This window comes from Scyliorhinus torazame, chromosome 12 (assembly GCF_047496885.1).
Source record: "Scyliorhinus torazame isolate Kashiwa2021f chromosome 12, sScyTor2.1, whole genome shotgun sequence".
NCBI classification, from domain to species: Eukaryota; Metazoa; Chordata; class Chondrichthyes; order Carcharhiniformes; family Scyliorhinidae; genus Scyliorhinus; species Scyliorhinus torazame.
In genome coordinates, this window is record NC_092718.1 from 56,382,103 (window position 1) to 56,407,083 (window position 24,981).

Here is a 24,981-nt window from a genome sequence, read left to right on the forward strand (position 1 = left end):
TCACCTATCACTCCTATAATGGCACCATTTCCCTCAGGATCAGTTTATTTTGCTATCTAGTATTTAAGTTGATGGCTCTTTTTCTTTTGGCCGAAGGACCGTTTGCCAAATGTATCAGTAATCATGGTTCCCCCATTTATGACGTTTATAATATGAAAGAGCCTCATGTAAAGTGTGTTTTTAATAAAGCTTTTGAAAGAACAGTATTTACACACACACATCAGCGAGATTAGTGTAGCCATCTAGAATATGTAAAAAAGCAGGCAGCTGGAAAAAGCAGACACTGGGATTGTGGTGGCTGCAGTAAGGATAAAGGAGTGCAGTGCACAGAGAGAGGGCAAGAGAGAAGCAACAACGTCAGAGTAACCGACTGCTGCTCCAGCCGCCACTCACTCACTCTTGACCATGGCATCTTTCCCGGTCAGCCATCCAGAAGGCCCGCGCTGTATCGCAGACTCCCTGAAAGGTCTCCATGGATCACAGGGGTCCGCACACCCACTTTAGAATCACAAATCTAGTTCCAGCAATGAAATGATATGCTTGCGGACTGGTGACCACATTCCTCACTCATCCAACTGTGTGCTTCTCCAATATTGAGGTGGGTACGAGCATTGGGAGTTGAAACCACCTATGAGGCTTCAAGAAATCATTCTCTTGGAAGAATTTAAGAATTCACTACCTTCTATGATGATAATCGATATTGAAAACCAAAGGGTTATAACAGCTAGACAAGCAGAAATAATGGCTGATGATTACGAGCTGATCCGTACATTTAAACCTTCGTTCCGTCACCCCCAGAATTTTGAAAAGGATAGGAAGTGGGAAAATGAAAGGGTATCAGGTAGCCAAGGAAAGGAATGGATAGCTGGGAATGCTCGGAGATCGCTTCCTCAGAGCAGGAAAGTTAGATAACGAGGGTGATATTGAGACTCGAAGGCCTCGGTGTTATCAGTGCAACAAAGTGGGTCACATTCGTTCAGCCTGTTGGAAGTTGCAAGGAAAAGCCCATGGGACTTGCTGGGGCTCATATGGAGGATTCTTAAAAGGAAAGTGAAGAATAGTACAGGGCAGACTCTAACTCCAGCTACATCTAGGAGACTGGAGATAAACACTGCTGTAGGAGTAGGTGTTGTGAATGGTACTTGAGAGATATGCAGGGTTTTTGTCTCAGGGGAATATCACCCCATTTCCATCAACTGATGTAGCCAAACCCATAACTATTTCAAGGGACACAGGTGCTATTTAAATTCTCTTACTGGAGAAGGAATTGGTTTACCATCCAAAGAGTTCAATGAAAGCGAAGGTGTTAGTGAATGGGATAAATGGAGATTATATCCCAGTTCCATTGTACAAAGCGCAATTGGAGTGTGATTTATTGCCAAGTCCAGCAGATGTCAGGGTGGTTAAGAATTTGCAACAGTCGGATTAGACTTACTTTTGGGGAAAGTGAAGTTCACAGCTTCACCAATGATTAGAGAGTCTGACAGAAAATAAGGAGACAGAAGTTTTCCATATATTTTTTTCATCAAGTGCAGCAACCAGGGCAATGGCCAAACAAAGTCTAGCACCAGAGATTAAAGTCACACAATCGGATGTAGAATCGCCAAAACTTGTGTGGAGGATGAGGATAATTCTGAGAAAGTGTTTGGGAGGACTTCATTGTTTGAGGCCCAGAATCAGGTCGATTAGCACAGTCAGCTCTCACAGAAGTTGAGGGCAAAGGGGTTTCAGGGTGCTATTCTATTTAGAAGGGAGTTCTGATGAGCAAGTGGAGACATCCTCACAGACCTGCAAAAGAGGAATGGACGGCTGTTCATCAGACAGTGGTACCGCCCAAATATCGTCTGGAAATACAGCAGGTAGCACGAGATACCAATGGTAGGACATGTGGGTATTCACATTTTCCCTGGCCAGGACTGCATAAGAATTTAGTGCAATTCTGTAGAACTCTTCATACCCGTCAGGTAATAGGCAAACCAAAACATTTCATTAGGTACCTTTGATACACATACCAGTATTTAAAGAATCATTTAGTCGGGTATTGGTAGAATGCGTGGGACCATTGCCTAAACCGAAAGCAGGGCATCAGTATTTTCTTATAGTCATAGATATAATCAGCAATTTATGGAAGCTATACCTTTGAGAACAATTACAGCCAAGTAGTAGTGGAAAGTTTGACAGTTCTCCACATGCTATGGCCTACCCTTCAGAAGTAGAATCTGCGGAGGGCGCTGGAGGAGAAATTTGGGTTACCCCCGGGAAATGCCTTTCGGTATATGCAGGTTCGGGCATTCGTGAGAAAGCAGGTAGGGGAATTCCTGCTGCTGCCTGCCGGAGGATACAGGACAGGGTGGTTTTGGGCGTGTGGGTCGGGGAGGATAAAATATCGGAGATATACCAGGAGCTGCAGGAGGCGGAAGAAGCCTCGGTGGAGGAGCTGAAGGGCAAGTGGGAGGAGGAGCTGGATGAGAGCCTGTGAGCTGACGCCCTGGGCAGGGTCAATTCCTCCTCATCTTGCGCCAGGCTTGGCCTGATCCAGTTTAAAGTGGTGCACAGGGTGCATATGACAGGGGTGAGGATGAGTAAGTTTTTTGGGGTAGAGGATAGTTGTGTGAGGTGTTCGGGCAGCCCAGCAAGCCACGGCCATATGTTTTGGAGGGGCTTATGGAATTTTGGAAGGGCTTCGCAAAGGCAATGTCCAAGGTCTTGGATACTCGGGTAAAACCGAGCTGGGGGATAGCGATATTTGGGGTATCGGACGATCCAGGAGTGCAGGGGTCGAAAGAGGCCAGAGTTCTGGCCTTTGCCTCCTTGGTAGCCCGGAGAAGGCTCTTGTTAATGTGGAGGAACGCGAAGCCCCCAAGCATAGAAGCTTGGGTCAACGACATGGCGGGGTTTCTTAGGGTGAAGAAGATAAAGTTTGCCTTGCGAGGGTCCTTGCCGGGGTTTTCCGGGCGGTGGCAACCGTTCCTTGACTTTCTCGCGGAACGTTATGTGGAGGTCAGCAGCAGCAGCAGCAACCCGGGAAGGGGGGGGGGGGGTGCTGATTTCTTTTTCTAAGGGGTGCATGCCCCACTTTGCTTTGAGATGGGTGTTAAATTGTTAATCGTTTAGAGGGTTAAGTTGTTTTGATTTGTTGGCATATTGCTCTGTTTTCTTTGTATTATTTTCCTTTTTGGGGTGTTTTGTAACAATTATTGAAAAAGCTGGAATAAAAACATTTAAAAAATAAAAAGAAGTAGAATCGGACCAGGGTTCTAACTTTATGTGTAAAATTTTCCAGGACATGTTGTTTTGGTAAAATTCAAAGAATTTGTCTATATATATGTTTCTGGAACATACCTCTTCATCCACCGGAGGACGGAGCAGCGCTCCGAAAGCGAGTGACATCGAAACAAACCTGCTGGACGTTAACCTGGTGTTGTAAGACTTCGTACTGTGCTCACCCCAGTCCAACGCCGGCATCTCCATATCAACTTTAAAATTGGCACAGGTTAACAAAGAGATTGAGAGTATGCTTAAAAATGGCATAATTGAAGTGGGTTGCAGCCAATGGAGCTCACCCATAGTGATGGTACCAAAACCAGACGGTATCCAACAGTTGTGTGTGGACTATAGAAAGGTTAATGCAGTTACAAGAACGGACTCTTATCCTATCCCACACTTGGAGGATTGCATTGAGAAAGTGGGACAATCAGCTTTTATTTCCAAACTGGATTTATTTAAAGGTTACCGGCAGGTACCTTTATCCGAAAGGGCGAAGGAGATTTCAGCTTTTGTGACTCTAGATGGTCTATACTAATCAAAAGTTATGCCATTTGGCATGAAAAACTCACCAGCCACATTTCAATGGTTAACTCACAAAGGTGTTTCAGGATTACCCAATTGTGCGGTATACATCGACGATCTGGTAATTTTCGGCCAGACATGAGCAGAACATTTGAAACATCTGATGGAGTTACTCGATTGACTTCAGGAGGCGGGTTTGGTGATAAACCTAGCCAAAAGTGAATTTGGAAAAGCCCAAGTCACTTTCCTTGAGGAGTATCTGATACCCTCAAGACAAAGGGAAATAATGCGATTTCTTGGTTTGAGTGGATTTGATCGAACATTTGTGCAAATGTTTTGTAGCGTGATTGCTCCACAGATGGACTTGCTGAAGAAAAATTTCAGTGGACAGCGGACTTTCAACAGGCATTTGACAGCCTGAAAGCTGTGATAACCGATGCTCCTTTGGGGGGGGGGGGGACCTGTGGCTGTTTGGAATGGCTGGGGGTGAAGGAGTTCTCATACTTTACGCATGTGGACTGGGCATATTCCTGGATTGTCTTATTTGTAATGAATAAGAAGCTGTTGGCGGAGTAGCTGATTCAGAGTATTCGGCAATTGTGGTCTCTGACCATGCACCGCACTGGGTGGATTTGCGGGTGGCACAGGGGAAGTCTCAAGCGACCACAGTTGAGGTTGCATGTTGGATTGCTGGCGGAAAAGGGGGTGTGAGAGAGGGTGAGGGCAACCATCCAAAGCTATGTGAGATGAACAACACCGGGAGGTCATGGCCTCCACGCTGTGGGAGGCACTCGGCAGGCGCATAGGGAGAGGGTGGAATGAGAGGAGAGAGCAAAGCTAGTGGAGGAGATTTGAGGGTGGACCAGAGGAACTCGGTTGTGCCAGTGTTATTAAAGGGGAGACAGATGCTCCAGATGGAGTTTAGGTTGGCGTCCTTGGAAAATGCGGTAGGGCAATTACAGAGGGGCAGTGTATGAGTACGGGGCAAAAAAACCAAGCAGGATATTGGCGCACCAAGTGAGGAAGCAAGCAGCAGCGAGGGAGATGTGAAAGGTGAGGGATGAGAGAGGCAAATCATAGATCATAGAATTTACAGTGCAGAAGCTGGCCATTCGGCCCATCGAGTCTGCACCGGCTCTTGGCAAGAGCACCCTACCCAAGGTCAACACCTCCACCCTATCCCCATAACCCAGTAACCCCACCCAACACTAAGAGCAATTTTGGACACGAAGGGCAATTTTGGACACGAAGGGCAATTTTGGACACTAAAGGCAATTTATCATGGCCAATCCACCTAATCTGCACATCTTTGGACAGTGGGAGGAAACCGGAGCACCGAGAGGAAACCCACGCACACACGGGAGGATGTGCAGACTCCACACAGAAAGTGACCCAAGCCGGAATCGAACCTGGGTCCCTGGAGCTGTGAAGCAATTGTGCTATCCACAATGCTACCGTTCTGCCCAAGGTGGTATCGGACCCATAGGAGGCGAATGAGGTACTTGAGACCATTTACAGAAGGCTGCATGAGTTAGAGCCTCTGCCAGGAGAGGAGGGTATGAGGCGGTTCTTGGATGGGCTGGAGCTCCCAAGGGTGGGGGAGAAGGTGCAAGGATTAGGGGCCCCGATTGGGCTGAGGGAGCTGAGTGGATTCAATGAAGATAGGGAAGGCCCCGGGGCTGGACGAGTTTCGAGCAAAGTTCTAGAAGAGGTTTGGTGCGGAGCTGGGGGCTCTGTTGTGGGGACATATAACGAGTCGATGGCAGTCGCAGGCATCCATTTTGTTGATTTTAAAGAAGGATAAAGACCCGGAGGAGTGAGAGTCCTACCGCCCGATTTTGCTGTTAAATGTGGATGTGAAGGTGTTAGTGTCGCGGATAGAGGACGGTGTGCCGGGGGTGATAGGAGTAGACCAGAAGGGCCCGCAGCGGTTGACAAATGTGGGCAAGTTGCTCAATGTGATGCCCTCGAAGGGAGAAGTGGTGGTGACAATGGACGCGGAGAAGGCTTTGATCGGGTCAAATGGGCGTATTTGTTGGAGGTGATGGGTCAGTTTGGGTTTGGGCAGGGCTTGTTGGATTGGGTGCAGCTGATGTACAGGGTGCCGATGGCTAGTGTCCGCATGAACGGGATGAATTCAAACTACGTTGGGTTGAATGGGGGAAAACGAGGCAGGAGTGCTCACTCTCCCACCTGCTTTTTGATCTGCTGATAGAGCAGTTGGCAATGGTGCTGAGGGCGTCGATGGGTGGGAGAGGATTGAGCGGTGAGGGGTCGAGCATAGCGTTTTGTTGCATGCAGATAATCTGCTGTTATATATCTCGGACGCGGTGGGGAGTTTAAATAGGATGATTGAGATCCAGAGGGAATTTGGCGGTTTCTCTGAATATAAATGAAACATGGGGAAATGCAAGGTTTTCCCGATTAATGCCATAGGGCAGGAGAGGAGGCTAGGGGAGTTGCTGTTCCAGGTGGCGGGCGTGAGCTTTTGGTACCCCGGGATACAGGTGGCACAGAGCTGGACCCAGCTGCATAAAGTAAATTTGGTGTGACTGGTGGAGGGTATGAAATTGAACTTCAAGAGGTGGGATGTTTTATTTTGTCACTAGCTGGTCGCGTGCAGATGTTTAAAATGATGATGCTGCTCAAGTTCTTGTTCGTGTTCCAGAACCTCCTCATCTTTGTTCCCAAGTCCTTTTTCAGGAAGGTGAATGGGATAATTGAGGTTAGTGTGTGTGGGAAAAAACCCATAGGTGAGGAGGGTGTTGTTTAAAGGGGTGAGGGGGTGCTGGCACTGCCAAGTCTGCTGAATTACGACTGGGCTGCGAATATCGCAATGGTCAGGAAATGGTCAGTGGAGGAGGGTTGGGTCTAGGGGTGGATGGAGGCAGCGTCATCAAGGGGGCTAGTTTGAGGGCACTGTTCTTGGCACCCCTCCCGTTCTCACCAGCCCGCTATCCTGCGAGCACGATGGTGGTCTCAGCTTTGCGAGTTCGGAACCAGTGCATGCAACATTTTTGGTTGGAAGGTGTGTTTGTGTCAGCACCGATATGTGATAAACATAGGTTTGTGCTGGCGGGGCGTGGCTGGATGCGAGGTTCCGGAGGTGGTGGCAGGTGGGGATAGAGTACTTAAGGGATTTGTTTGTAGGGATTAGGTTTGCAGGCCTGGAAGAGCTTGAGGAAATGAATCATTTGCCGAAGGGGAATAAGTTCAGGTACTTGCAGATGAGGGACTTTGTGAGGAAAGAGGTGTCATCCTTTTTTGGGGCTGCCACCTCCGTTACAAGATAAGCTGTTGTCCGATGATGACATTGGGAGGGGAGAGTGGCAGATATTTATGGAGAGCTGATGGAGAGGATGGGTGCTCCAATGGAGGACGTTAGATGCAAATTGGAGGAGGAGTTGAGGGCGGGCCTGCTGAGGGTGAACGCGTCCTCGTCATATGAGAGGTTAAGCCTCATCCAACTTAATGTGGTGTGCAGGGCATACATGATGGTTGCGAGGATGGGCCAGTTCTTTGCAGAAGCGGAAGATCAGTGCAGGCGGGGGACCGTGAATCACGTCCACATGTTCTGGGCTTGTCCAAGGCTGAGGAAGTTCTGGCAGGGGTTCTCTGGTGTCATGTCTGAGATTTTGGGCGTGGGGTGGCCTGGAGTCCAGAGGTGGCACGATTTGGAGTGTCGGAAGAACCTGGAGTCTAGTTGGGAGAGAGGCCAATGTTTTGGCCTTTGCCTCCCTGATGGATTTTGCTGGACTGGTGGGACTCGGAGCCGCGGGGTTACGGATGAGCGACCTGGCAGAATTCCTGCACTTGGAAAAAGGTTAAGTCCGCCGTAAGGGAAGCAGAGGAGGGGTTCACCCTGAGGTGGAAGCCGGTTTTTGACATCTTTGAAGTGAATTAATGTGTTAGCAGGGGGTAGGGTTGCCATGGTTGGCTGGTGTTTTTGTATTTGCTGTTTTTGGTTCTATGTATATAAGCAAAATGCCTTTCATAAAAATATTTTTAAAGAAAAGAGAAGTTCCTAAAACAAACATGAATCCTCAATGTTGAATTACATGTCCACGTTTCAGGAAAGAAAGACTCACAGTAGCTGTCAGGTAGCTCAAGAGCATTTGAAGATTTCGGGAGAAAGAATGAAAATGTGAGCAGGCAAACATGTTAGGTCCAGAACATTGCAAGCTGGAGAGGAGGTACTGGCATTGTTGCCTTTGAGAGAGGAGGAGGCAAGATCTGGACCACAAATCTTCAGTACTCCTACCACCAGAGCATTATCAGGGCCCATAGCCTTTGCTGGAGCTAGTGCCTTCAGCCATTCTTAATATCACCGAGTGGATTGAATTGGCTGAATAATGCCATATGTGCCACTGGGGACCTCTGGAGTAGACAGAGTGGATCATCCACTTGGCACTTCTGACTATAGTACCCAAGGTTATTGCAAATGCCTTGTCTTTTGTACTGATATGCTGGGCTCCCCCATTGTTCTGGATGGGAATATTTGTGGAATCTCATCACTATTCATGACTAGATACAGCAATACTGCAGAGCTTAGATTCAATCTGTTGGTTGTGGAGTCACTTAGCTGTGTCTATCGCTTGTTGCTTTTGCTATTTGGCATGCAGGCATTCCTGTGTTGTAGCTTCAGATTGACATCTTATTTTCAGACATGCCTGGTGCTGCTCTTGGCATGCCCTCCAGCACTCGATTAAACCAGGGTTGATCCCCTGGCTTGCTGGCAATGGTAGCGTGCGGGATATGCCAGGCCCTGAAGTCATAGATTGTAGTTGAGTGTAGTTGAGTATAATTCGATCTCTGGCCCACAACACCTCATAGTTGCCCAGCCTAATCTTGCGTTGCTAGATAGGTTTGAAATCTATGCCATTTTTTATGCCATGGTGGCAGTGCCACACAACATACTGGAAGGTATGCTCAATGCAAAGGCTTCGCCTCCACAAGGACTGTGCGGTGGTCACTCCTATCGATACTGTCAAATTCCTGACTTTAGGTTTAATCATTAGGTTTTGATTGTTTCTTTTGGAGCACCTCTAATGGGGCTTTTGTGCGCATGAGAGAGGATTTCTCAAGCAAATATTTGGGCAGTTTATTTTCAGTAAAGTAGAATATTCAATTTGAGACGAGTTTCCCCTCGAGTATAAATTTCCATGATAGCTCATGCATTTGTATAAAATGTTTCAATTTTGAGTTTTGGCAATTTCTGTGTTTTGAAATCCTCGCATCCACTATACAATGCATCTCATTATGTACACCATAATTCCACAATGGCCACCATTTAAAACCACTTCATTGTGTTATCCTTTCATTGGCACTTTCAATCGTTGCAGTTGGACAGTATGCTCATTGGATGAGTGAAAGGATGGCACTGCAATATTGCTTTGGCATTACCGAAAGGGAATTCTTGCAACTAGATGATGGAAATCAAATCACTCGTACTGTGCAATAATCCTGTTTCTTTTTGAATGTTTGCTATAAATTAAAAAAATTAAACTGAAAGGAAAAAAAAAGATACTGTCAAATTCCCTCACATTATATCTTTCAATCAGATCGTCTCTCATTCTTCTAAATTCCAGGTTAGGAAAGGCCCAACCAACTCAACCTTTCCCCACAACACAGCCCTTTCATGCCGGCAACCAGCCAAGCGAGCTTTCTCCGAATTGATTCCAGTGCAAATTCATTCCTCCCCAAGTACGTATACCAAAACTGTACACAGTACCCCAGACATGGTTTCACCAATGCCTTGCACCACTGCAGCAAACCCATTTTATACTCCATTCCCTTTACAATAAAGCAAATGCTCCCTTTGCCTTCCTAATTACTTGCTGTCCTGACTTGCATCCTAACTTTTGAAATTGGCTATTGGTCCTCCCCTACTTTAAACCTCTTTAAACTAGCTCCCGCGGGAGCTCCAGAGGGTAATGGATACTAATCCTTAATGGCAGTGGCAGATTTCCCATCAAACAAGCCTTGCAATAGGACTGGGCCCCCCAAACAACAGGGGACCCCGTAAATGATGGTGCGCACAGAGCACCGCTGGTGTGGTTGCGAGAGTCAGTAAATATACGAGCGATAAACTTGCTGCTGGGTGTAGAAATGGTGTTTGCATACAGATCTAACCCTTTCCACTTCACTTTATGCCTTGCTGGTGTACTGGAGATCAACAATCAATTAAAAACGGGTCCGACAGGATATTCGCATCTGGAATGATGCAACTTACAAGAGTGGTGAGCATGATATCAATTAGTAATTAAATGAACATATAATCGGTATCTACAGCAGTATCTGCCTTGTTTGAAGCCTTCCTTTAACACTTGCTTAAAAGATAGTACAACCATTTTTCTCTCATCATGATTGATGTTGGTGAAGATACAAATACACACAAAATAAAAATTCCTTTCAAGTTAACCTATTACACCATGTACAGAACAATGTATATGGAAACACATATTACAGACCATACTACTGTCGAATTTCTCCTAGATATTTTCTCTTAAAAGGAATGCATACTTAAATAATATCTTGAATATTTGCAGGTCTGCAAATCCTCCATATTAAAAATGCATCTATTATTTATCAGGCACGCACAAATCAAATGACTTATGCATGCAGATATCCATCCATGTGGGTGGCACAGTGGTTAGCACAGCTGCCTCACAGCACCAGGGACCCAAGTACAATTTCGGCCTTGGGTCACTTGTCTGGAGTTTGTACTTTCTCCTCCGCGTACTTCAGTTTCCTCCGGGTGCTCTGGTTTTCTCCCAAAGTCGAAGATGTGAGGGTTAGGTGGATTGGCCTTGAAAATTGCGCCTTAGTGTCCAGGGATATGCAGGTTAGGCTATGGAGTGACGTGGGAGTGGACATGGATTGACTCGATGGGCCACATGGCCTCATTTTGCATTGTAGGGATTCTATGTGCTCCACAGGAATGATGCGGTAGCTGTGAACATGATTATTCATTAGCACCATCAAATAGAAAATTATGCAGAATTAAAAATGACTTGTCTTCGGGCTCGGCGGAAGTGGTAAAGATGTTCTGCAGTTCATCATTCACTTCGGCCAGTCTACAGAACATGACATGATACCAGGATTGTTGATTTACTAAGAACTCGAAGATTCTGTACGAAAAAATCCAAACCACTAAAGATTACTTTGAAGGATAAGGAAGAATACGTATCTTTGCTAAAACCTTGCTGGCTACTGGCAGCTGGTGCTCAACGCATGGTAATACTTCAATTCCTGGGATGGAAGGCATCAAGGCACCTCAACAGCTTCGGATTACCGATAATGTAGATGAGAATTGGAGGGTGTTTAAGCAACAGTTTAAACTCTATGTTGCAGCCTTTGGTCTGCAGGCACACCCGATGAGGCGTATCGCGTTGCTGTTCACTGTAGCAGGTCCCCAAGATTTTGAAATTTTCTACACTTTTGTCATTGAAAATGAGGCTGACAGCAAAAGCTTTGACGAAGTTCTTAAACAATTCGCTCGGCATTGCCCCCCTAAACAAATGAAACCTTTGAGCACTATATATTCCGTATGCGCAGCCAGAATGAGAGAGAGGCATTTGATAGGTTCCTCATTGACTTGCGATTGAAGGCACAGTCATGCAACTTAGCACACTCCTGTCATCAATGATACATGATCAGATAGTTTTCGGAATCTCCAATGATAAAGTGCGCGAGCGGCTTCTGCGGGAAACAGACCTGCAACTTGAAAGTACAATTCAAACATGTCACGCTAGTGAGCTTGCAGCCAAGCAGCTCAGCACGCTGAATCTCCGGCATTTTGGCACAAAGGCAGAAGAGGCAGCAGACACCATTAGTGTGGTGACGCAGCTGAATAAGAAACGTGCTCCCAGTGTGGGTGGCCATTTTGAGCAGCCAACTCGATCCTCCATTTTATGTCCACAATGTGGTAGACAGCATTGGCCACAGCAATGCCCGGCTTATGGAAAGAGATGTGCCACCTGTAATGGCAGGAATCATTTTGCAACCCAATGTTATTCAAGGAGAAGGTCAGAACAAACAAAGAGTATCAGCGCTATTCATGAAGTGTGCCTCGAGGACACATTCTTTGTAGACATGATCTCCAGCGAAGACAAGGATACTCAAGTCATACAAAATAACAATATATTTTTACCATCTGCAGCAATAGTGAATTGAAAGCAGATAATCATAAAGATAAATGGGCAGTGCATTTAAAGATAAATGGCACAGTGATAACAGTCAAGCTCGACACTGGTGTGAGGGCCAACCTCATCAACCTGTCCGATGTAAAAAAGCTGTGGATTCAACCAAAAATAGTAACCAGAACAGTATTGTTAAGAGATTACAATGGGAATGAAAAAAGGAGCATGTCAGCTTGATGTCAATGTTAAAATCAAAATTTTCAAGTTAAAATTTTCTGTGGTGGCGGCAGACCAATAATTGGAGTTGAGGAGTGTGAGGAGCTACAGCTAGTCTGACGAGTCTATAGTGCAGACAATGCTGCGATAGGCCCTCATCCCGCAGGAGACTCTATATTGAATGATTTCCCTGAAATTTTCCAAGGCTTTGGTACGTTAGCATATACGTACAAGATTCAAATAAAGATGCCAAGCCTGTGATTCATGCGCATTCATGTGCCAGCGTCATTAATGGATAAACTAAAGGCAGAGCTAGAGATAATACATAGATACATAACATTTACAGTGCAGAAGGAGGCCATCCAGCCCATCGAGTCTGCACGAGCCCTTGGAAACAGCACCCTACCCAAGCCTACACCTCCACTCTATCCCCGTAACCCAGTCAACCCACCCAACCTTTTTTGGACACTAAGGGCAATTTAGCATGGCCAATCCACCTAACCTGCACATCTCTGGACTCCTACTCAGGGTCCTAAAAAGAATCACCTGAAGTTGAACAGGGTGAAATGTCAAGTCGGGGTGCACTGCATAACCTTCCTGGGAGACAAGCTGTCCGCACAAGGTGTTCAGCCTGATCAAGACAAGATAAGGGCAATTTTGCAGATGCCACGCCCTATGGATAACTAAGGCATCTCAAGAATTCTAGGTATGATAAATTTATGGGCAAGTTAATTCCCAACTTGGCAGCCAAAACAGCACATCTGAGGGAGACCATAAAGAAAGATGTAACATTCCAGTGGGCCTGCAACCATGAACAAGAGTGGCAGGCATTGCAGGTTTTGCTTACCAGCGTGCCAGTTTTCACTTTTTTTGACCCAGCCAAAAATACAAAAATCTCAACTGATGCATCACAGGATGGTTTGGGGGGCGGTCCTACTCCAGCAGGATCTGGAAGGAAACTGGCTGCCAGTGACGTATGCATCCAGGGCGATGTCTCAAACCGAACAAAGATACCAACAAATCAAAAGAAAAGTGCCTCGGGCTCATTGATGGGCGAACTAAGTTCCATGATTACGTGTATGGGCTTCCACCCTTCAATGTGGAGACTGACCACAGGCCACCAGTCACCATCATAAAAACAAATCTTAGCAAGATGTCACCGAGGCTTCAGCGAATGATCGTGAAGTTGCAACGGTACAGCTTCGAGTTGGTGTATATGCCGGGTAAACATATTTTTGTGGCTGACACACTTTCCAGAGCCTCCCAGCAATGAGAACCACGCCAGTTGGATGAGGGCGTACAGGTCCACGTGGTGATAGAGTCTCTGCCAGTCTCTGACAAGTCAAAAATAATTAAAGAAGGAACTGCCAAGGACACCATCTTGCAGAAAATATATCCATGAAGGATGACCCAAAGGATCCTGTTCAAGTTTCCACAATATGCGAGCAACGTGAATGGAATTTTGCTATGGAATCAGCGGATTGTGATTCCACAGGCACTACGGTCAATGATCCTCATTAAGTTACATGAAGGGCACTTGGGGGATGGAAAAGTGCAAGAGGAGAGCCAGGGAGGCAGTCTATTGGCCTGGGATCAACCGGGACATTGAGTTGATGGTGGAGAACTGTGAAACATGCCAAAGATTTCAGCACGGGCAAAGCAACCTTTGAAGATGGGCGAGAACATCACAACGCTGTGGCAGAAGGTGGGCATGGATCTTTTCCATTTAAACGGAAAGGAGTACTTTCTGGTCATAGACGATTTCTCTAACTACCCGGAGATAGCGTAGTTGTCAAATTCTATGGCAAGATGTGTTAAGAATGTCAAAGAAGATTTTGCACGACACGGCATTCCGAATGTGGTCATGAGCGATAATGGTCCTAGTGTTGACTGCTATGGAGTGGACACAACTTGTGCGGCAGTATGATTTCCAACATGTTACTTCCAGTTTGTATTAACCTCAGTCGAATGGCAAGGCTGAAAAGGGAGTGCATATTGTCAAGCAGATCCTAAAGAAAGCAAGTCGCGATGATACATATCTTGCACTCCTCAGCTATTGTTCGGCACCATTAGTCAATGACCTCTCGCCTGCTCAAATGTTGATGAACAGGCAACTGCAAATGACTCTACCTCATTTCCCTCATGAGCCCGTGAACCATTCGCTAACAAGACAATTGACCTTCAGAAATGAAGGCAGAAGGGATTCTATGATAGGTCTGCCAAAAGACTTCAACCTCAGCAGCCAGAGGATATGGTGAGCGTAGAAGACTACAAAGGCAACGGATGGTAAATAGGCAAAGGTACTGCGAGAAGCAGGTCTAAACTCACATCTCACTATTACAGATGAAGGTGCTGTCCTGAGAAGGAATAGAAGAGCTTTGCTCAAATTATGGCAACTGTTTGTGATGCAACCAGAAACATGCAACAGTCCAAAAACATTTGAACAACATACGGAACAAATACAACAAGAGGATGATACATCAATACATGAACAAGATCAAATTCAAGCAACAAACACTAAAGAACATGAAGAACCTTTGCAAGTTCAGCAAACATGGAGCAGGTCTACAAGGATAAGGCGCAAGCCAGGAAGACTGAACTTATGACAGACTGTAAAAAATTCTGAACATGTAAATAGTTATGTGCATATCATGGTGAAATGTATAAAAGTAATTTAATGTATGTAAATAATTTCATTTTCCAAATGAAAGTTGATGTGATAAAGCATGTTTGTACATAATGTTATGCACGACCTCCGACCACTGGGTGGCAGTGTAAACCCACCTCATGACCCTGTAGTTTGGGTGTTGGGAGTAGGTCTTGCTGGTAGATAGACGTATTTTGCAGTAGCTCTACAATAGTTAATTAGTGTTCGTAGTTTATTATTTTATTTATCCCAGTTATTTTATCATGCAGTTGTTCTACGATAAATTATTTAAACTAGGTGTTCTGTAGTTCATCATTCACTTCAGCCAGTCTACAGAACATGACAGCGGCATCTTAACTTTCCTGACCAGATCTCCATTGAGGTGGTGACCCTCAGGTTAAATCACCACCAGTCAGCTCTCTCAAAAGGAGAGAGCAGCCTATGGCCCTCGGGGACTACGATGACCTTCAATTTCATTCTACAGAACATCTGAGACAGTCCAAGTTACCTTAGCATGAAAGTTTCCTTCCAGTTTCTCCCTGTACTGTTTGGTTTGTTCATACTGCTCTCCCCTTAGCTGTTGAAGTAACTCAGCAAGTTTGCCCTCATATTCCTGTTGATTATCAGACTCTATTTCCCGTAGTCTAATTTCATGTTGCATCTTGGCTTCCTCCATGTCCTATGTGAACAAACATTAGCGCAGAGTTAGAGAATAGTCAAAGGTTCACTGGGTTTATCATAAATATTCCAAATATGCACTTTTAAAACAGGACATTAAATATAAAACACACAAGAAACCATTCCACCAAATAGGAAATCGTCAGACCTCTGAAGGTATGACCATTTCTTTTGTAATTTTCTACAACAAAAAAGAAACATTTTCAGCGCAGTAGCATTGGATATTGAATCAGGAAGAACGGAACATACATAGAAAATAGAAGCAGGAAGAGGCTTTTCGGCCCTTTGTGCCTGCTCCATCATTCATCAAGTTCAATATTCTGAACCTGCCTTCCCCCATATCAACAAAGAACAAAGAAAAATACAGCACAGGAACAGGCCCTTCGGCCCTCCAAGCCTGTGCCGACCATGCTGCCATCTAAACTAAAATCTTCTACACTTCTAGGGTCCATATCCCTCTATTCCCATCCTATTCATGTATTTGTCAAGATGCCCCTTAAATGTCACTATCGTCCCTGCTTCCACCACCTCCTCTGGCAGCGAGTTTCAGGCACCCACTACCCTCTGTGTAAAAAAACTTGCCTCGTACATCTCCTCTAAACCTTTCTCCTCGCACCTTAAACCTATGCCCCCTAGTAATTGACCCCTCTACCCTGGGAAAAAGCCTCTGACTATCCACTCTGTCTATGCCCCTCATAATTTTGTAGACCTCTATCAGGTCGCCCCTCAACCTCCTTTGTTCCAGTGAGAACAAACCAAGTTTATTCAACCTCCCTAAAAGTTTATCCCTTGATTCCTTTAGCCCCAAGAGCTTTATTTAATTCCTTCTTGAAATTACACAACGTTTTGGCCTTGACTACTTTCTGTGGTCGTGAATTCCACAGATTCACCACTCTTTGGTGAAGAAATTTCTCCTCACCTCAGTCCCAAAAGGTTTACCCCTTATCCTCAAACTATGACCCCTAGTTCTGGATACCCCCACCATCGTAAACATTCTTTCTGAATTTACCCTGTCTAATCCTGTGAGAATTTTATACGTTTCTAGGAGATCCCTTCTCACTCTTCTAAACTCAGTGAATATAATCCTAACCGACTTAGACTCTCCTCATATGACAGTCCCGCCATCCCAGGATTCAGCTTGGGAAGCCTTTTGCTGCACTCTGTCCATAGCAAGAACTTCCTTCCTCAGATAAGGACACCAAAACTGCACACAATACTCCGGGTGTTACCTCACCAATGTTCTATACAATTGCAGTAAACATCCCTATTTCTGTATTCAAATCGTCTCACAACGAAGGCCAACATACCATTTGTCTTTTTTACTGCCTGCTGTACCTACGCGCTTACTTTCAGCAACAGATGCACGGGGACACCAAGGTCTCGCTGAGTAGCCACCTTTCTCAATTTACACCCATTCAAATAATAATCTGCCTTCCTATTTTTGACACCAAAGCTGATAACTTCACATTTATCCACGTTATACAGCATCTGATAGGCATATGCCCACTAATTCAGCATGGCTAAATCTCGCTGAAGCATCTCTGCATCCTCCTCACAGCTCACCCTCCCACCCAACTTTGTATCGTCTGTAAATTTGGAGATAATACATTTAGTTACCTCGTCCAAATAATTAATATATAATGTGAACATTTTGGGTCCTAGCACAGATCTCTGCAGTACCCCACTAGTCACTGCCTGCCAATCAGAAAAAGACCCATTTATTCCAACATTTTGCTCGCTGTCTGCTAACCAGCTTTCTATCCAGCACAAGACACTGCCTGCAATCCCATCCCAATGCAAGAGGAAGATTAGGTTATCCATAACGGAGAAAGAAAGGAATTGGCAGCTGACTCAATGGATCATTGTGGCGATTCTAGAACAGGTCAGGAATGTGGACAGGCTGAGAGAGTGGCTCATCCATCATTCTGGAAGCATAAGGACCGATATGCAGGGAGTAATGAAGTGGAGCAGAGAGAGAACATATCTACAATTGTTTGAGAAGTATCTTTAATTATCTAGGAAGTAAACAGCATTCATTTAAAGGCGCTCGACTGATAGCTCCCTCAAATTTTGAAGTGGACCATGAAGGGTCTCCTCCCACAACTGCTGGAATTAACGCAACATCAGCAGAGGGGGCCGGGGGTGAGGGGGGTTATTGCGGGAAACCCAAAAAGCAATCCTTTTGTGAGGTTTGCTTGTGGGTTTCTTCACTCAAAGGCACTCAGTGGCTGATCGAAAGACCTAGCATCAGGAAAGCGGGGTATCCTCCGGCAGCATTCACCCATGACCTGGGACCCTCTGACATCCTGGACATCGGCTGAGTGCATTACCATCAGTAGCCACCAACTTCCTATTGGCGCTGCCGAGCAATGAAGTGGTTGTCCGGCAGCTCTCAGAGGACAGGGCTTCCAACCCAGGGATCCTTGATTCAAGAAAGGGCCCGTAATTGCCTAGTTACGTGCCCGATTGGCAGCTGTTCCTCCTGGTGGGCTCTGACCCTCATTACCTACATTAAATTCACCCCCATTTTTTCGATGCGCACCCTATCAAATCACTTCATAATCCTGAAGGCTTCAATTGGATACCTCAATATCTTCTCTTTTCTGGAGGAGACAAATCCAGCCTGTTCAAACTGATTGGTTTAACTTCTGTGGTATAACTTCTCTGCAGAACTCTCTTTTCATTAACCCCCCTCCCAGCCCCTTTATGTGGGCAGCACGGTAGCACAGTGGTTAGCACTGATGCTTCACAGCGCCAGAGACCCGGGTTCGATTCCCGGCTTGGGTCACTGCCTGTACGGAGTCTGCAAGTTCTTCCTGTGTCTGCGTGGGTTTCCTCCGGGTGCTCCAGTTTCCTCCCACAAATCCCGAAAGACGTGTTTGTTAGGTGAATTGGATATTCTGAATTCTCCCTCAGTGTGCAATAGTGTGGCGATGAGGGGATTTTTACAGTACCTTCACTGCAGTGTTAATGCAAGCCTACTTCTGGCACTAATAAAGATTATCATTAGATTGATAAGAATGTTCTGTACATTGCTATGTGGGATATAATAAAAATATTGAGAGTTTTTTTTTTACAGTTATTGTTATTGCTTCTGATCCGGGAATACATACGTCACTGTTTCTTTAAATTTTGATCTTTGCTCTCTCCCATTTGTACCTTTAGGATCACTGAAATTGCAGCTTGCCCCTTTCCCTCACCATCTCTATGCCCTTTGTCTGAATTAAATTCCTTTATATGGGCCTATTATTTATACTAAATGTATCATCGATAATATGTATTTTTTGGAAATAAATCTAGAGTACCCAATTATTTATTTCCAATTAAGGGGCAATTTAGCATGGCCAGTCCACGTACCCTGCACATCTTTGGGTTGTGGGATGAGCCCCATGCAGACACGGGGAGAATGTACAAGCTCCACATGGGCAGTGACCCGGGGCCAGGATTGAACCCTGGTCCTCAGCATCGTGAGGCAGCAGTGCTAACCACTGCACCTTCGATAAGAAGCATCAGTCATTGATATTGCCGTTTCATTCCTTAAATTAAATTATCCTTTTTACCCTACAGGGTGGCATAGGACATACAGAATAAAGAAATTGAGCCCAAAACTTTGCCATTAGATTCACCAGAGCCCTACTCTGGGAGGGAGCTCATGAGCTGCTTTGAACAGCTGGCTGCTAGTCAACAAAAGAAACAGATGGTGACAAAACAAAATAAAAAAATTGGATCAAGCTCTTGATCCCACATCTGGCCGCAAGCTGGTCGGACATTCACTGAATGGTGCCCTGCGCAGGGACCCATGTGTCACTCGAAATATCCCCCTCTGATTTAAAAAATAAATCTATTCACCACTTTGTACTGGTGATGTATGCTTGAATGTCTAATGTACAAGAGACAAGGGTGAAATCTGGCTGAGGTGCTTCTGTAACATCAATGAGATAAGTGATTCGAGCTGCACTGTAATTTAGCATCACTTCAAGATCTTTAAAACACAGTCATTGCCAATGCTCAATGCGATCTCACCCCGTCAAGGGATCCAGCAGGGCTGGCTGTAACTCTAAACGCTAGACACATTACCTTCTCGTGAAGGCTTTTCTGGAAATCCAGCTGCTCCTGCAACGTTTGTGCTCGGTTCGCCAAGTCACATCTTTGCAGCATCTCATCTTGCAGTTGTTCTTTGACACCTTTGGCAATCGAATTATTCTATAGGAAAATGAAACGGATAGCACAAGGATGAACTTCCTTTTTGAGGAGGGGATGGGGTTAAAGATGCTAGGCATGCCATGCTTACGTTTGCTAGCTGAAATTTGACCTCGGAGAGCTCATTCTCCAAGCTCCTCTTCTCGCTCAGAGATGTCGCCAACTGAGCCTCTTTGGAATTCAGAGACCTTTCCAGATCTCTTACCCGGGCCAAAGCAGATTTCAACGCAGATTCCGTTCTCGCATGCCTGTAGGAATAACATTTTTTACAGTTCAATTTATTTTCATTTCAAATATTTCTCCTTGGGCTGGAGCTAATAGTTCTAAAGTGTGATATAGTTAAAATCAAAAGCAACCTGTTTGATTGATATGAATAAAACATTAAGAATTAAGAAAGCAAAGGCACACTTCCTCACCTATTTTCAAATTCTTTGTACAATTATTTTAAAAAGCAGTCAGCAGAAATCTAAGACAAGATCAATGCTTAATCTAGAATTTGCTCCCATATTAATTTTCCACAGAATTGTTGACTAATCATAATAATTGATCTCATTTAGCTTACAATGGCCTTCGACATAAATAAAAGGAAAACCCCAGTGAGAGAGAACTTTGCAAATATAGATCCAAAGCCACCTCTTCCTTCATAGCATGCTACACCTAACTTGTAACACCTCATATTATATCCTAAAATGTTGTCTTCTCAAAGAAATTTGCCTTTGAATCAATCCATATTAACGGATTCCAACATCTCCTGAGGGAGCAACACAATGATTGACACTCAATTACTGAAATATTTTTCCCACAAATTGGTTTTCAATGAAATCCGTAAAATCCATGGAACCTCTACAGTACAGGAGGCGGCCTTTCGGCCCATCGAGCCGGCACCGATCCTCTGAAAGAGCACCATATTTAGGCCCACTCCTCCGCCCTAACCCCGTAACCCCAACTAACATGGGGGGGGGGGGTTAAACATGCAAACACCACACAGGCAGTCATCCAAAACTGGAATTAAATCTGGGGCCCTGGGGCTGTGAGGCAGCTGTGCTAGCCACTGGGCTGCCCTATGTCCAATGTTCCCAGGTTCTACTGGTCTGGGCAAGATAGACAGGCTTATCAATGTCCATGTTCCCTTGTTCTTTTACAATACTACCAACAGTTACGATATCACCTCTTTGCTTTTCCGATCTGATATTCCACTCCATCATTCTGGTTCCTCGATTCCATGTCTCTTCATGGCTGTGATATCCTTTATCGCATTGTGATGTGTAGCCATCTGGGATGACCACTTCCAGAATACAAAATGGATGTTTGCAAAGATTGCAGGGAACTATGGACATTGCTAAGAAAGCAAGCAGGCACAGAGCCTGTACGTGTATTGGAACCGCAGCTCCCAAACGAGACTGAAACTGTAGGCCCATTAGCATATTGATGGCCCATCTCCAGGAACAAAGAGAGATACTCATGTAACCGATACAGCTCCAGACATCCCGGCGCCAGTTCCCCAAACTGAAAGCGTAAACAAAGCAAGGTCAACTTCCACCAAAGACACGCCCAGCCATCAGGGCACCCACCCCTTTATTGGTCAAGATCAATAAGAGTGATCACGATGCGGCCCAATTAATTCGGGCCAAGTTCAAGGCCCGCCGAAAAGCGCGCAAAGCCCTCTTCGGGTATAAGAAGAAGGCCCCAAGAGAGAATTTCTCTCTTGGAATCAGCTCTCAAAGCGGAGAGACCCTTCCACCAGCTACACCAGAAGCAAATAAGTCCAAGGTCAACGTTCGCTACCAGACAGACGACCTTAGCTGTTCCCCTTCACCACTTCGACCCCAGCAGCCTCAGATCCGAACAAACGGCCATTGTTCCTCTGGCTGAGTGGGTGCCCGAAGCCAAGTGTAGGCTTTAGCAGTAGTGATAGTTTAGTCTGTAGTATCTCGTGCATGAGTAGATATTGCTGTGTGTGGAAATAAATAGTATTGATTTTGAACTAACTAACTGGTGTACCGGCTCTTTGATCAGTATTCGGGTTTGAACCTTGTGGCGGTATCGAAAAATACCTGGCAACTCTAAAGCAAACGTGATTAGGATTAAGGAAGGCGACCATATTGACCGCCATATTTAGAACCAAATAAAGTGAGCAACATTTACTGGTGACCTCTGACGGGACTCGACCTAGAAGTGGCCGAGAGAACCCAAATTTGAATTGGAATCCAATTGGAAACAGAAAAACCACAAGTGTAAGAACGATACTGATCAAACCTCCAAGATTCAGAAGTGTATTAATGCATGCGTACTAACAGGGATACAAGGTAAACCTGAGAGATTTTGTTGCGTAAACTGTCAGGGGTTTTGTAGGCCAGAAATTAGCGTAGGCCGTACCAGTGTTTGCATCACCACTTTATCACCCCCTGTTCCAAATTCGGTAGAGACCACAGAGATAGAGAAAAATGGCAATGAAGGCAATGGAACGCCTTATGAACACCCAAGAATTCGAGGTCGCAGCGACCAGTAGAGTAGGACAGTGGCCCGTATGGGAAGAAGAGATCAGAAAATATCTCAAAGGGAAAAGATGGCCCCTTTGGAGTGAATTCGGCGCCAATGATGAAACAGGTCCCGGAAGTATAGGGCATACTTGCTGGGAGAACCTGACAGAGATCCACAAGAAGAGCTTAGGGAAAGCTCGCAAGCCGATGGCAATCGTGTCCTGCTTGGCACAATTGCGAGGCACAGAGGAGGTCGTGAGGACGCTCTGTAGAGAGATTGAGGAGAGAGACAAGAGTAGTGAAGGAGATGTGAGTGGATGAGAGAGAGAACAAGGAACTGAGAGAGCAGTTAGCAGCGAGGGACAAGGAGGTGGAGGATGCCAAGCGGGCACACCAGTCTTGTCACGACCATTTAAGCAGCTTTTAGTCCCAGTATGACAAAACCTACCAAGACACGCAACGTGCGGTGTTGGTAAGACAGGAAACCGAACAACAGGTTGAGCAGTTGCAGAAACAGTACAACGACTTAAAGGCAGCCCTACGAGCACTCCACACCTCCACGACAGAACAAAGGCAGAGCTCGGTAGATCACGCAAAGTGCCGGAAGCAAATTGCAATCTCTGCTTTCTGTTCAGAATGGGTTTCAGAGCACGTTTGGACTCCAGTTAGACCAGGAAAATGGCCCCGATTGGCAGGCGTTAAATGAGACTGCCCACAGATATGTCCATGGGACATGTACACAGGAAAAACCCCAGAAACGAAAAGCACCCCAACCCCCGACTGCACAAGCAGAACACACCCCTATGAACCCTGTAACCACACATCGCAGGGCCGCAGCAGAAGAGACTGTATACACTACCCCGTTAACCAATTAAGAGACGCGCGTGATAAAATAACACCGTTTCTACCCACATCGGACCCCCACCAGTTCTTTGCTAGAGTAAAACAACAGGCGACCATGTACGGCCTGGATGAAAAAGAGCAAGTGAAGCTCACAGTTTTAAGCCTCGACCCTTCAGTCATGGCAGCCCTTCCCGACCCACAGAATGTAGGAGGAAACACCCTTGCAGAAATGCATACCGCGATCACGATCCTAGATGCGATCGGCTATAACATAGAAGGCCTAAACAAGTGTAGGCAAAAGAAAACAGAGCACCCCACAGCGTTTGCTGGACGCTTGTGGATACATTTCACGGCAGTATTCGGAGAGTTAGCCGCGCCCATGTGTCCCCAGATAATGTGGCCAAATGGACTCGCATCCTAGTCTCTCATGCGACAGAGGCAGGACAGAGAGCTTGTGCAAATTATGACCCCTCAGACGAGGCCCACAACAAGAAATGGGTGTTGAAAAGATTGTCCCGCACTTGGGAACAGTCCATCAAAGGCAAAACCGCATTTGTTAATACAGAGGAAGAACAGGCAGACATGCATCCAGTTAGGACGCACCAGAACCCCGCATGGGTAAATGAGGGCAGGAACATCCCACAGCAACCCAAATCCCAAGAGTGCTATAATTGTGGACAATTAGGACACTATGCACGAGAGTGCAATGTGCCCCAGAAGCAGCAGAGAAACCAACAGACAGGCACCCTAAATAAGAATAGGGCAAAGCCAATTCACAGTGTTAGCGCCCGTTCTGAGAACACAGATATGAACAGCACCGACAGACGGTGTTCGGGCTCCCCACCTTGGGTCTGCGACACCCTTTGGGACAAGTCCAGTAGACTGGTAGTGGCAGGCACAGTCCGGGGACACTCCATAGAATGCCTTTGGGACACCGGAGGGTCCCGCACCACGCTCAATTCCTCCACGATGTTTCAGCGAGACACGTGGCCCACAACAGACACCATAACACTCAGCGGTTTTTACAGGACATTTACAGCAGGGACACATCACAGCCCCTGTAGCAATCGAGATAGGGAACATTAAAACAAAACACCGCGTAGTTCTGGTCGATCTACCCTATATAACTGTCCCCAGATTAGCCACTGAATGCCTTTGAATGAGCAAAATCCCCACCCCACAATCAACAACCCTTGGGAAGCTTGCAAGTAACCTTGCAAGTGGGTTTGCTTCTTGGGCTTCCACATGGTGAGTGCCCCACATGCAACTGGGTAAATACCAGCAATAATTGGGGCAGCACGGTAGCATTGTGGATAGCACAATTGCTTCACAGCTCCAGGGTCCCAGGTTCGATTCCGGCTTAGGTCACTGTCTGTGTGGAGTCTTCACATCCTCCCCCTGTGTGTGTGGGTTTCCTCCGGGTGCTCCGGTTTCCTCCCACAGTCCAAAGATGTGCAGGTTAGGTGGATTGGCCATGATAAATTGCCCTTAGTGTCCAAAATTGCCCTTAGTGTTGGGTGGGGTTAATGGGTGGAGGTGTTGACCTTGGGTAGGGTGCTCTTTCCAAGAGCCGGTGCAGACTTGATGGGCCGAATAGCCTCCTTCTGCACTGTAAATTCTATGAGATCCTGAAGTAGACATTAATTGCCCACTTTAACAGCCTCAATAGGCAGCGGAGCAAGACGGTCATCCATGAATTTTCCCATCCTAGATTTAATCATGGCGAAGTTGGGGTCCCCACCCAATTAATGCCCTTACATCACCGACTTGATAAGGGGGGGGGGGGTGGGGGGAAACATTAAATTCCACCCACTGCTCCTATTGGAGGTGATGCAAGCAGCGTGAATATTATGTGATATTCACACATTATGCCAAGAAACAGCAATGTTAAGAAAAAACTCACCGGAAGACTGCGCTCCGGCTTAATATTCTGTGTGAAAAGTCAAATAACAGTGACCAAATTAGATGGCAGGGTGAGCAGAGAATA

General features: G+C 45.9%; 1 protein-coding gene across 2 annotated transcripts in view; it reads right to left on the reverse strand.

Annotated features, from left to right (window-relative positions):
- Nucleotides 1–24,981, reverse strand: part of LOC140386413 (lamin-B3-like) — a 161,077-nt gene that overhangs the window by 108,149 nt on the left and 27,947 nt on the right. For both annotated transcript variants that reach the window (XM_072468740.1, XM_072468741.1), the window contains exons 2-4: nt 19,763–19,919; nt 19,549–19,674; nt 15,302–15,472 (exon numbers count right to left, since the gene is read on the reverse strand). In XM_072468740.1, the coding sequence (XP_072324841.1) occupies nt 15,302–15,472; nt 19,549–19,674; nt 19,763–19,919 (454 nt within the window). The remainder of the gene's footprint in view (nt 1–15,301; nt 15,473–19,548; nt 19,675–19,762; nt 19,920–24,981) is intronic.